At 48.1% G+C, this 13,329-nt stretch overlaps 1 protein-coding gene across 3 annotated transcripts in view; it reads right to left on the bottom strand.

Annotated features, from left to right (window-relative positions):
• LOC129838356 (nucleosome-remodeling factor subunit BPTF-like) overlaps positions 1-13,329 on the bottom strand; it is a 58,761-nt gene that overhangs the window by 2,911 nt on the left and 42,521 nt on the right. Inside the window, exons 15-31 of one of the 3 annotated variants that reach the window (XM_055905296.1) lie at positions 12,628-12,780; positions 12,249-12,399; positions 11,960-11,999; positions 11,653-11,878; positions 11,226-11,369; positions 8,722-8,852; positions 8,274-8,388; positions 7,856-8,076; positions 7,245-7,470; positions 6,333-6,913; positions 5,533-5,615; positions 4,398-4,623; positions 3,997-4,256; positions 3,294-3,467; positions 2,306-2,498; positions 1,850-1,934; positions 669-855 (exon numbers count right to left, since the gene is read on the bottom strand). In XM_055905296.1, the coding sequence (XP_055761271.1) occupies positions 669-855; positions 1,850-1,934; positions 2,306-2,498; positions 3,294-3,467; positions 3,997-4,256; positions 4,398-4,623; positions 5,533-5,615; positions 6,333-6,913; positions 7,245-7,470; positions 7,856-8,076; positions 8,274-8,388; positions 8,722-8,852; positions 11,226-11,369; positions 11,653-11,878; positions 11,960-11,999; positions 12,249-12,399; positions 12,628-12,780 (3,196 nt within the window). The remainder of the gene's footprint in view (positions 1-668; positions 856-1,849; positions 1,935-2,305; positions 2,499-3,293; positions 3,468-3,996; positions 4,257-4,397; positions 4,624-5,532; positions 5,616-6,332; positions 6,914-7,244; positions 7,471-7,855; positions 8,077-8,273; positions 8,389-8,721; positions 8,853-11,225; positions 11,370-11,652; positions 11,879-11,959; positions 12,000-12,248; positions 12,400-12,627; positions 12,781-13,329) is intronic. The other 2 variants (XM_055905301.1, XM_055905304.1) reach the window with 2 other exon arrangements.

Here is a 13,329-nt window from a genome sequence, read left to right as displayed (position 1 = left end):
TTAGCAAAATCTAAATCACAACGATGTTGTGAACTAACCTTTTCGATACTTGATATTGTGCCTCACACGTCACCAGATTGAGATAAACAGAAATGAACTCAACTTCCATCTAATATATGTCGTCTGTGAATGTAAAAAAAAAACCTTACAGATGTTTCCCTTGATTGCTGTTTGTGACCAACATGGCTGCCATTATCAAAATGGAGAAATGTTTTTAAAGTGTCTTTCCTTCTAAAAATACAAAAAAACACACCTACGGTGTGGTTTATACTGTAAATATACTTTTTTACAAATAGTTTGACGCTGTTTTAAAGACATAAAAACAGCAAGGTCCAGGATAGCCTAATGTTTTTTTTTTTAGAGTGACCCCGGCACCCAGCTCAGATTCCAACTACAAGGCCAGACTTATGACATCACAATCTGTAAGAGAGGGAGAGAGAATGGATGACATAAACACATGCAGGTGGAAGCACATGGTCATAAGCACACAAACACGCAATGCAGGCGGAGGGGAGGAGGTATAGATGCAAAACTACGTGCAAAAGACAGGAGATGGGATGCTAAGGACATTGAGCATGGATTGGACATTGCTACTACACAGCTCTAAAGTGAAAAGGGTGGGATGAGCTCAGAGTTCAAAAGGTCAGAGTTGACTGACGAGGTCTTACCTGCTGGCTTTGAACCCTTTGAGCTTCTGGACGAAGAAGTTCTCGAGGACCTCGGCGCTCTGGTAGAACGGCGAGTCGCTGGGGTTGTAGTAACGGCAGTTGTCGAAGACTTTGGTCATGTCCGCCACGAACTCCGTCAGCTTGATGTAGTAGCGCTTCTGCAACCGCTCCTCCATCGTAGAAAGATCTAGAAGGGAGGAAGAACAGAACATGAATCACCTCGGACTCATCAAGTCGACTCTTCTCCAGCATCTCGCATTGTTGCTTCAAAGGTAATTGCAGTTTTTGTGGTGTGAATGTTTGATAGATATTCAAGTATGCGTCTGAAAGCGCAATACATCACTTGTACATCAACTTGACTGTCAGAAATCCCAGCTCAACGCCAGGTTCAAGCCTCAATCTCTGCCTCGGCCCTTTCAAAGTGAATTACACGGGATGTGACCGAGCGGCCGACCCGTCGATTCTGGCAACATGCTGTCACAGTTATGAAATTCGTCTTTGAAAGAAGTTGAAAGTTGACCCTCAATTATTACGATAGGTAGCGAGGTAAGCTAGCAACAAGCCTGGTCCTTCATAATTCCCCAAAGGGCAGCAGTGGTTTTCTCCCGTGTCGCGCCCCAGGGCTCCATTTTAAACAAACATATCCGATTCTTAACCTTCCCTCACCCCCCACCCAGTCAGCAGGCCAACCCCTTGCCCATATCAAAGAGGGCCTTCTTCTCCGTCATCAGACTTCATCTACAAACCCCAAACTTACGCCGTCCAGACCGCCGTGGCTAGACTTGGCTTTTTTTTCTGCAGGGTGAAAAGGTTTCTTTTTTGCAGGAGGTGGACTAGAGTTTCCAGGCCCAAGTCGAATGCACTGTAGTGTAGAAGGGGGCTACTGTAGTATCCAAGTGTAGAAGTCTCTGGGGTTTTTCCGCCAGCTCATTAATGGTTTGTTTGTGTGGAAGTTCAAAAAGGCCCTGTTGACGCAAGTCCGCCTTTTACATGGGCAGTTTGATCTGAGTTGGAGGCCTTTCCTCTCGAGCAGGGCGATGGGGTGTGTGTGTGCGTTTGGGGGTGTGTTTGTGTGTAACAACTTAGGAGTCCCTTGTGATGACTATTCCATTTATGACAACAGCACCTCTTTTTACAATGTTGAATCAATGCAAACCGGCAGAACTCTCCCCCCCACTCACCCATTGGTTCCTTAATGACTCCGTAGTAGTCTGGGGCGTCGTTCGGATCCACCGGCTCCAGGAACGGCCACGCCATTTTGTGAGCCTGAGAGAGGTAGGGAGAGAGAGAGAAAGAGAGGAGACACTTGAGAGACGTGCAGAAAAAAAAAAAAAAAAACGAAGGAAAACAAACAGAGGTTGAAAATGGCATTGGAAGCAGCTGGTTCAACACAGATGTGCTCCGTCTACGTCCGTGCCATGCGGACACAGAGGAGGGGAAGAAGAGAGAGGAGAGAAGGAAGAGGGTGGAAAAACCCCTGTAGCCAGGGCAGTTGTCCAAGTGCCGCCCAGGGGACCAGCATACAGATCAGATAAGAGATGAGAACAGAGGAGGGCTTTGTTTCGTACCGTCCCGACGCTACGCTAGGTAGAGAGGGAAGGAGAGCGAAGGGAGGAGGGAAAGAAGGGGTGACATACCTGTAAGGAGCGCAGGATTCTCCTTAACCCCTCGTTATCCTTGTCGGTGAGCGGCGTGAGCACCGTCATGGCGTCCTCTGTGGACTGGCACTGCGGACACACGTACTGGTCGATGTGGTTGGCCTCGCTCTGCAGGATGCCCACGCAACGGCCGTGGTACCAGTTCTGGCAGCGGTCGCAGCCGATGTAGAACCTGAGCGGGGGCGAGGAGGAGGGTGGCAGGGGTGGGTCACGTTCATTGTGCTTGATGAACACGACCCTGGTTTCTGTTGCAAGTCTGATTGAAGAAATAGACTCTGGCGTGTCTTGAATACCCTAGTCACATTCTAAATAGTAGGCATTTTGGGTATGTGAAATTAATATATTTTTTATAGTAACGAACATTTCAGAAAATGTGTATGCTTTAAAAGCCAGGGTGATATAGACATACTCATTTTAGGTTTACATCGAGTAGAATTCGCTGCACACTATTGAAGGAGAGGATAGTCTTTGGAGTCCCATGTGTATAGGGTAATAGGGGATGTGCTCTACCAAAATTAACAAATGGCGGGAATCCACGCAATTGTGCATTAGATGATGCAGTCTCAGTATGGATGAGCCTGGAATGCTGATATGTTTTGCTTGGAAGGTTGTTTTTAGTAAACAGTACGTTGCAAACAGCACGTAGTACGATTAGCACACAGTATGTAGTTTTAGTCAGTAGTGGGCAAGACAGATTTCGGACACGGCCAATGTCTCGGCATAAGGAATTCAAGCTGTTACATAGAACAACCTTCAACCTTAGACATCAAAGGAAATATGAAACAATACAACGTATAACTGAAACTAAACAACAAAAGCTCAACCGATATCACCATCTAATAGACAATATTGTACGTTTTCGCCACTGAGGAACCATACAGACAAAAAAAAACACACACACACACACACACACACACACACACACACACACACACACACACACACACACACACTCCTATGCACTTACTGTGCTTCGTCGTAGGGCGTTCGACAGATGCAGTAGAGCTCCTCGGTCTTTCCCTCCTGGGCCCGCTTGCACTCGCTGCAGATGTAGTCGTCCATCTTCTTGGCGTCCTTCTCGGTGACGCCCACACACTCGCCGTGGTACCAGTTGGTGCACAGGTCACAGCCAATGTAGAACCTGGGAGAACACAGGACGTGAAAGAATGTCAAATCACTATCGGGTCAAATGAGGTCATTGTAATCACCATGGTTTCAGGTGCGTTTGTTAGGAATGTATTGAATTGTTGCCATAGTGTTTCAACTTCCTGGTTGATGGCATTTCAGGAAGATAAATAATGGAGAGTCACCTGTTAATGTCCCAACACACCGCAATAGTTTCAGGTGAAATTGATCTTCACTTCTGATAATTTTTGAGCTTCCTCGTAAATGGTTAATGGTATACATTTTGACTGTCTCTTCAGAGAGGCATTGGCGGTAGCTTACTATACATTTAACGTGTTTGAACTATATTGAGGCTCCTCAGAAGGGCTTTAGACAAGGGTCATGTTTGAGTTACAAACATTGGGTCCCAAATGGCACCATATTCCCTAGTGCACTACTTTTGACTACAACCCAATGGACACCCTAATTCCTGTATAGTGTACTGCTTTTCCCCAGGGCCCTGGTTAGGGAATAGGGTGCCATTTAAAACACAGCTGGTCTCTTACTTGGACTCGTCGTAGGGCGTTTTGCAGACACAGTAGAGCTTGATCTCCTTCTTGCTGTCTGAGGTAGTGGTGGTGATCATCTTCTTCTTCTTGGTGTTAGCCGTCGACGCCGCGTCCCTCTCCTCCTCCCGCTTCCGCTTGTGGACGAAGGCCGCCGGGTTGAGTTGGGAGGTGTGTGTGAGGGCGTGATGCGTGTGTGCGGCGGCCTGGGCCCTTTCCTTGTCCCGTCGCAGCTTGGCGAGGTCCCTCCTCAGCTCATCCTGTGGAAGGAGATAAGGGTAGAGAGTAAGATCAAAAAGTGTGTGTGAGTTGGACATCTGTGTGCAGCTCTGCTACCATGTGTCCATCGTGAGTACAGTATCTTCATGGGAGAATGCCGTGTGTGTGTGTGTGTGTCTGACCTGCGTCTCCAGCTGCAGCTCCTTGTCCAGCAGGGCTCTCTTCTTGAGGATCTCGGCCTTGAGTGTCTCCTTGTGCCGGCAGAGCAGCGACGACAGCTTGGTGGCGTTGGCCTTGGTCCTCTTCTGCTCGCCTGCTTCCTCCTTCTTCCTCTTCTTGACTGCCTGCTTCTCGTCCTTGTCGATCTTGTCCAGGATGAACTTCATCACCTGGTTGCACACAATCATCCTGGGTGGAAGGGGAGAGAGACAACATGTTATAGGCCTTATAAGACATTATAAAGGCTCCTATACGCTTATAACAAGTTTAGCATTATACTGCAGGGACAATGTACAGTCTTCATTTCAGTGTTCCCATCAATTTAACAGGAGAGTTAGCTATGAAACTCATTTTCATCCATAGTCCAGTGAAGGAATTTTAAGGACATTTGAAGTGAATATATTTTGGGGGGGGGGGGGGGGTTATTCAAATGATCAAATATGAATTGACTTGAAGGAAATGTAATGTATAATGTTTCCATACATCATAAACCCTTCCATCACCCGTTACCTCACACTACGAAACAAAACACTGTAAGCCAATCGGTAGCCATGCCACAAGGTCACATGTGACAGATGTCAAGAGTGTTTTTGTTCCCCGTGTTTATTTAGAGGTGGGCCGGAGAGCGATGGAAAGATAGACTTGCAATAGGAAGCCACTGCTCTCTCGCGCTCTTTCTCTTACACACACACACACACACACACACACACACACACACACACACACACACACACACACACACACACACACACACACACACACACACACACGCTGTGGAGGTCAAGGTCAACCATGGTTCCCAGACACTGGGGAGCTCTGGTCAAAAGTGGTGCACTACATAGAGAACAGGATGCCATTTGGGACACACATCCACAGTGCCCGGACTTGCCCTGCTACACGACTGTAGGTCTGGTTTAAACCCAGTGATGAGGACACAACACATGGTCTGTCTGTGGTAACCTTTCCCATGACCCAGACACGTTAAATATAACCCCTGGCTTTCTCCACAGGGAGGGAGAGGATGACACCTCCACACACACGGCGGGTCAACACAAGGTCTGATCGTCATGGCAACAGCGCTAGCTCCAAGTCCCTCACCTCTGGTTCTCCTCTCTCTCGGCAGGGGACATGGGCTTCTTCTGCTTGAGGTGCTCGATCACCGCGTTCTGCTTCATCACCACCTGTCACAGAGGAGACCGAGGTCAACTCACACGGTTCCGTCCCAAATGGCACCTGATTCCCTCTGTAGTGCATTACTTTGGACCATGTTCCATAGGGTTCTGGTCAAATGTAGTGCACTATATAGGGAATAGGGCGCCATTTAGGGAGCATTCCATCTCAGGCCTCACACAGAGAAAGAACAGCGAAATGTCAAATATACAGGAAGCAGGTGTTTGTTACGCCACAGGTAAAATACATGCGTTGTAGAACGCAGACCCTTATACATAGGTTACCTTCCAAATCATATGTCCTATATAGGGCATTACTTTGACACGGCCTCATAGCGCTCTGGTCAGAAGTAGTGCACTATATAGGGAATAGTGTGCCATTTCAGAGTGTGTATGCACTAGACTAGTGGCACACGCAAGCCACAAACTTACACACACACACACACACACACACACACACACACACACACACACACACACACACACACACAGAGGTAGCATTTAAAACAGACAGAGACGGTGGCGGTGGACAGCTTGGAAAATAAACCAGTCGTGGGAGCAGGCTGTTTGAGAGGACTGTTTATGTGCTGATGTCAGAGAGAGACAGGGCCTACTATAGTGTTACACCACCTGTGTCTGGCTGGCTGGCTACACACACACCTCCCCATCAACCAAACACACAGGCATACGCGCACACACACGTAAGTACACATTTCTGATATTGACCACCTGTTTCTGGATGATGTGGCTCTGGCTGGCTGCCACCAGCGCCTGCTCCCGCTTGGCCTCGGCCGCCAGCCTCTTCTTCTGCTGCTGCTGTTCTCTCAGCTGCTGGATCCTCTGGAGCTGCTCCTGCACGCTGGCCGTCTGGATGGTCACCACGTTCTGGATCGGACCTCCAGGCTGGGCTCCCCCGACCCTGGGTTGCTGGATCTGGATGGGAAGCTGGAGCTTGATCTGCTGGGGGAGAGAGCCTCCGGAGGTCCCCTGTTGGGCCTGGAGCTGAGCCAGGACCTGGACCTGTTGCTGGAGGCCTGGGACGGTGATGAGCTGGTGGGAGGAGCCCTGGAGCTGGAGGGTCTGCTGGGGCCGGCACATGGGGGTGCCTGGGGGGTGTTTGAGGGACTTGACCTGGAGGGGGGTTGGGGATTGGATGGGCATGTGGGCCTGGGTCTGGGAGGGGAGTTGGCTCTGGGGGGTGGTGGATGGGGGGGTGCTGGTGGCCAGGGCGGCGCCAGCCTGGATGGGAGCTGCAGCCTGCTGGGCGGGCTGGGCAGGGGCCTTGGTGGTCTGTCCCGGGGCGGTGGGGGCTGAAGGGAGGAGAGGAGAGAAAGGCAGACCTTTAGAAGACACACAGGCTATGAATATTTTATACAGGTGAATATTTGAATGGTAAAACAATGATCTGCGAGTGTGTGTGTGACTGCTGGTGGGCTACATAACATTTGGCTACAGGGTCCTGTTCAGTGGGCACTAAACAGGATAAAACACTTTTGACGTATGACCGTAACCTCTCACTGTTTGTTCGAAAACATTTCCCCCTTTTGTGTCTACTGAACACAGCCCTGCAGTGGATGATGGTGACCGTGTGTGTCCGTATCCGTGTCAATAACACACACGATTATCAGCTCCTTTGACTACCTGTGGAGGTTGGGGTGGCGGCAGGGGCCATTGGGGTGAAGAGGAAGCGTTGGACCTGGCCGTTGGGCATGGCCGCCTGCATGAGCTGCTGACCGGGCCCGGGGATGACCGTGACCCCCTGAGGGATGACCTGCAACTGGCCCGTGGCCTGGCCTTGGCCCTGGATCATCACCGTCAGGCCCTGGGCCCCGCCGCCTGGCCGCTCTACTGCCTGGCTCTGCTGCTTCTGGAGAGACAGGGAGATGAGGGAGGAGTGAAGCTTTTGGAGGTAGTTTAGAGGTACAACGGTAGCCTGGTCCCAGATCTGTTTGTCATGCAATATATAGCAACGACCATAGGAGTTGGCTCGACAAACTGATCTGCGATTAGGCAAGGGTGTACTACTCTTTCAAAAAACAAACAGACCATGTTGAAACTAGCACATATAGACATACTAACAGGGACATGAAAGGGAGTTATTCCGATCTTTCCCGTTGAATAGGACTAAAATCAAAACATACTTGTTTTGAAAGGTGCAGAATTATGATACACTAGATGCGCAGAGCAGAAGCCTATTGTCCCACTGTTGCCTAACATCAGTAGAAGGGTTATTATGGGGTAGCTGATGTTACCTGGGTGAGCTGGGTGAGTTGTGCCAGGGTGAGTTTGACCTGGCCCTGGCCCTGCTGTGCTCGCTGCTGGGGTGTCTGGGCCGTGTTGGGCTGGCCCGGGGTTTTGGGGGCACTGCCCACCCTCTGCCCGGCCACGGTGGTGACGGGGCTGGCACCCGAGATGGCAGTTGACACGGCCTGCCCGCGGATGATCTGAGTCACCACCTGCTGGCCTGCCTGACCTGGAGGAGGAAAACACACACACACACACACACACACACACACACACACACACACACACACACACACACACACACACACAAGTACAGACACACACACACACACAGTCAGAACTTGCATGAACACACAAGTTAGTGAAAGAGACTATTCTAACTGGCCTATCAAGCTAAAATTGAGTGGGTAAATAGAAACAGCCTACCTTGCTGCACCATGAGGGGGGTCCGGAGGATGGTTTTACCCATGGCGCCTGTCTGATGGATGGGGGTGCGGATCACGGTCATCCCCGGACGGATCTGGCCTCCAGCGGTGAGCACCTAGAAACACAGCCAAGATCAGAAACACTGGGACTTCCCCTTATACCACAGGGACGACACTGACTCCAGTGAAGGGTTGCTGTTAATAGTTCATGGGGAATTCTTTCAATAACGTGTCGATCACGTGTTACTGCTAATGACCTGTTTTAGAGGGCTGTGGGGAGAAGAAGTGACAAGGGGGCAGGGTGGATGTCAGTAAGGAAGGGTGAATTTGAAGATCTAGGTGGGCTTACCGTAAAGCCCTTTGTGACAACTGATGGTGTAAATAGGGTTTTATAAATAGATGTGATTGATTGACTGACAGATGGGGAAAGATGGTCTACGGGGTGTAACCTGCTGTGGTGAGCCAGGCATGCCTGGCCTGATGTTGATGGTTGTGGTGCGAGGCTGGAACGAGGCGAAGGTCTGGGCGCCGCTAGCTTGGCTTGAGGGAATGATGCCCAGCACCTGCTTCTGAATCATACCTGGGGAGAGGAGAGGACATTATTACTGTGAACAAACAGGATTGGTGTTTATCTAATACTCTGCATCGTTGAAAAATGACCTGTAAGTAAGCATTTCACTGTCAGTTTACACCTGTTGTTTATGAAGCAAGTGACAAATAAAAGTGATTTGATTTATATCACCTATTACATTAGCATTAGGGAGAAAATCAATATTCAGAATACTATACTTGTGTGTTATTCTGACTTTTGATGATCAAATGCGTCACATTTAAAGACCATTCACCAACATCTGTTAAAAACGCTATCCCTAATCTAGTTATTCACCTTTGTCTTTTGGCAATGAAGAAAGCTGAAATGTCCCCTCAAGGCTACCAGTTTCACTTCATCAGGTATAGAAACAAACTATCCATTCTGCATGGTTCATGATGTATCAATATGTCACTCAATAAATTACTTGTGGATTTTGTTCCTTTCTAGTCGCAACCCTCTCTGATCTTGACCACAGTAAATATTAACCCAGCAAGTAAACAACATCAAAACTATCTTCAAACGGGGTATGTTTGTTTGAATCCATCACGTATGACCTGCTCATAAATTATGTATGTTTTTTTCCTTGAATTCATATATTTTTTTTTCTTCCCTCCGACAAAGCGAGTGTTTCATATTTGTTACTTTGGTTGCGCTTCAATATTTTTTTTTACTCGCGTGGACACAGGACGGCAACCCAAATGAAAACGCGTTTCCTCAAAAGACGTTAAATTGCCGTCTTTTTTTCTCTCTCTTCACCATCTCCTCTCTCTGTGTTTTTTTTTGTGTGCCTTTGATCTGACCACAAAACCGATCAGGTAAAGCTATACATCAACGGTTTCCCTCTTCAAATAGCGGAGGTTAAATCAGCTACAGTAGAAGACTGGGGAGTTTCAGTTCTGGCACCGACATCAAACGCCCACTTCATAAGTGTAGCTGTTTGGAGAGTCGGTGAGCTAGCGAGTAAGCGACACAGAAAGGAGGAGGGGGGTGGAAATCCTTCCATCCTCCACCTCTCTATAGCGGGTTACCTGTCTGACGAACCAGACCTCAAGGTAAACTTGTTTTCCTGCTCCGCTTCCTTAGCACGCTCCAAAACAAACAGGCATTAAAACAGTCACGCTGGAAAAATATACTACTGCCCCTTAATACCAGCTCTCTCTCTCTCTCCCTCCCTGGTCGACAGGATGAAACACAGTTGTCACTAGACAGGAGCGCTGTTTGTTTGCCGAGTAATTTAGCCTACCCGCTTGAAACATGGATGTGTTGTGTGTGTGTGAATGAGAGAGCATGTGTGTGTATGTGTATATATATTTATTCAAGGAGTGTAGCCATGAGCCTGACCACCCTTTTATATAGATAATTGGAAACAGGAAAGATTTTGTGAAATATGGGAGGCACAAACCGGTTCAGGACAAGGTCATGTTTTTGCATTGAATAAGTTTTAGTAATAATGGTGAAAAAGCTAAGCCTTATTGAAGTAAGACAACGTTTCGGCACAGATAAGTCTACGAGCTTATCTTCCGTATCTGACCTTTATCGACACTAGAAAACTACCTCACCTACAATCACTCACACACTAACAACCAAGTATTAGTCCAGGTCAGTCATCGTGCAGCATCTAATACTTACAGATATCCAATTGGAATTTCAATGAATTGCCATTTGGCTGAATAAACAAATGAAGGTTTGCGTCTTTAAACAGTGTTGTACACTCGTCATCAACCCACGATTAAAGGTGAAATCAAACGGGACAGTGGTTCTAAAAATATAAACCATCACCTCATCCGATGGGTCAACATTGACTTCTAAATTAGCTAGAGTGCTACTTCCAAAGACGGTCTGGCTAAGTTCTTAGACTACACAGTCTACCGTTCTGTCCCACCTAAAATAACAGCGTTCTATTCCATTACCATGCCGACAGGGCACAACTAGACGTGATGTGCATGTGCTACTCCAGACTGAGCCACTGACTCACGGGTTGGCGGGTGGCGGGGCACCACAATGGGGTTGGCATCGAGTGGGCACCGCACCACTGGCCTGGTCAAGAGGACAGAACTTACCACAGTGTTGTGCCACATCAGTTGTGTGAGACAGTGCTTCTGTCAATAGCGGTAAGTTAGGTTAGTGGTCGGAGAAGACGGCGGTTGGTAGAGAAACATTTTGCTTTCAGTCATCCATCCTTGTCATCATGGAAAAAGGGAGGAATGAAGGATGCATTTGAACAGCATTAAAACAGGGACCTCTCTCTTGTTTAATTTAACCTTATTTTACCAGGTTCTCCCATTGAAGTCAAAATATATATTTCTCAAGCGAAACCTCTCGCTCGCTGTCTCAGGTGTGGGCACAGGGGAGTTACTGTACCTCCTTGAGTGTTTGGCACGTTGACAGTGACAATCTTGCTGTTGGCGGGCAGCGGCAGCTTGGCGGTGAGCACCTTGCCCCCCATGGACGTGCCCGTGATCTGGAAAGTCTGTCCGGCCGACGTGGCCACCGTGCCCGGCGAGGCTACAGGGAAATATGCAAATGAGGCTCCGCTCGAGAGTCTAACAACAACCGCTGCTAAACAAGCACAGCTGCTAGCGGTGACTCAAACATTACATTTAGTTTGTTAGGGGTTGATTCATACACCAACCACTACTACTTTCTATTTGCAAGGATTCCCTACTGAGTAAAAAATAACATCACATGAGTATAAATTAAATCAGGACACATTTTATTGAGATTCAATGAGGTTATTCTCTTTACCAATCTACTGGCTTGTGAACAAAGAAAGGGACCTATGACATACCTCCACTGGGCTGCCCCTGCTTGACCCAGGAAGCAAACGACTGCTGGAAGTTCTTGTTCTGTTGGAAGGTGACGGGGGTGCCCATCTTGGTGGCCAGTACCACTTTGGTTCCGGGGGTGGCCTGGCCCGACAGGGTCACTACCTTGGGGGTTGAAGCGGGGGTGGCTGGGCTCCCCGGGGTGGTGACGATGGTAGAGCCAGCGCCAGTTTTCTGGTCCAGACGCTTCTAGAACAAGAGAAACCGTGAAATAATCCGGAAACACAACAAAACATCCCTATATTTCACACGGCTGATGGTCCTACTCACTTTGGCCTGTTCCACCGCCTGGGCTTTCTCTTTCTCAACCCTTTGAAGACAAAAAGAGATGCAACATACACAAACCAGAGAAAATGTTAGAAATAACTATTTCCCCACCCAAATGAATGCAATTAGCTATACAAAAAGTATAGTAAAGCAAATTTAGGGAATTGTTAAAAAAAAATTAGTCTAAGAGAGTCGAAGTGGGTTAATAACAGAAACTATTGACAGTTCAATCCAATAGCATGGAATATGCAGTTACTATGCCCCCTAGAACTCGTGCCCTTTGCCCTCTGACCTCTCGGAGAAGGCCCTGATCTCCCAGAGGTCCAATTCCTCCTCGGCAACCCAGGACTCAATCACCACCGGCCCAGTTTCCTTTTTGGGCTCTGGCTTCTTGGGCCGCAGGTTGCTGGAGCGCAGGCCTTTCCTCTGTGGCGTGTGGGTCTCTGTATGTGTGTGTGTGGAATGGATGCAAGAGAGAGAGGGGGGTGGGTAAGGGTAGAGCAAGAAAACAAAAGTAGAGGGGGAAGGAGTGAGAAGAATAAGAGAGAAAGAGACTGAGTCAACAATGGCATTAAATGAACCACCTTGACAAAAAAAATAACACAATCACCATCATCCTCTCTTTTACATTCCATGTGGAGTTTTAATCTAGCCGGCTGCTGCTCCCTCACCTTTCGGGGTCTCGGGAGCCCCGAGGGGGCAGATAATCTTGCGGATGCAGTATTCCGAGCGGATGCCGTAGGGCCCCACCTCGCGGCGCTTGATAATCTCTGTGGTGGTGATCTCCGTCTCGGAGGTCTCTGTGGCAATGAGTGGGGATAGGGCTGGGTTGGTGTAGGATGAAGGAGGAGGAAGATGCAGAGAACAACTCCCAAGACATGACACAGTAACGACTTAATATGCTGCCATTCAATACAGTACACAGGAATGACATTCCATGGGAAAAGCCTCTGACATTTGAGTAAAAAAAGAGTAGCAGAGGAAATAGGCTTCATAGTGGATATTTTAGTATATACACTCCCCTACGTATTTATTTGAACAGTAAAACTAAAACCTTTAATTTGGCTCTATACTCCGGGATTTGGGATTTGAGGTAAAAATACGAGCCAACAGCACACAATGTCACCTTTAATTTGAGGGTATTTTCATACATACAGTGCCTTCAGAAAGTATTCATGCCTCTGCACTTATTCTACATTTTGTCGTGTTACAGCCTGAATTCAAATTCCAATTCTGAATTCAAATGGAAAATATATATTCACACCCTTGAGTCAATACCTTGTAGAAGCACCATTGGCAGCGATTACATCTGTGAGTGTTTCTGGGTAAGTCTAAGAGCTTCCACACCTGGATTGTGCAACATTTGGCCATTA

The sequence above is a fragment of the Salvelinus fontinalis genome, chromosome 3 (assembly GCF_029448725.1).
Source record: "Salvelinus fontinalis isolate EN_2023a chromosome 3, ASM2944872v1, whole genome shotgun sequence".
Classification (NCBI taxonomy): domain Eukaryota; kingdom Metazoa; phylum Chordata; class Actinopteri; order Salmoniformes; family Salmonidae; genus Salvelinus; species Salvelinus fontinalis.
The sequence above is the reverse complement of the archived record's forward strand: the minus strand, read 5'-3'. Positions and strand labels throughout refer to the sequence as shown.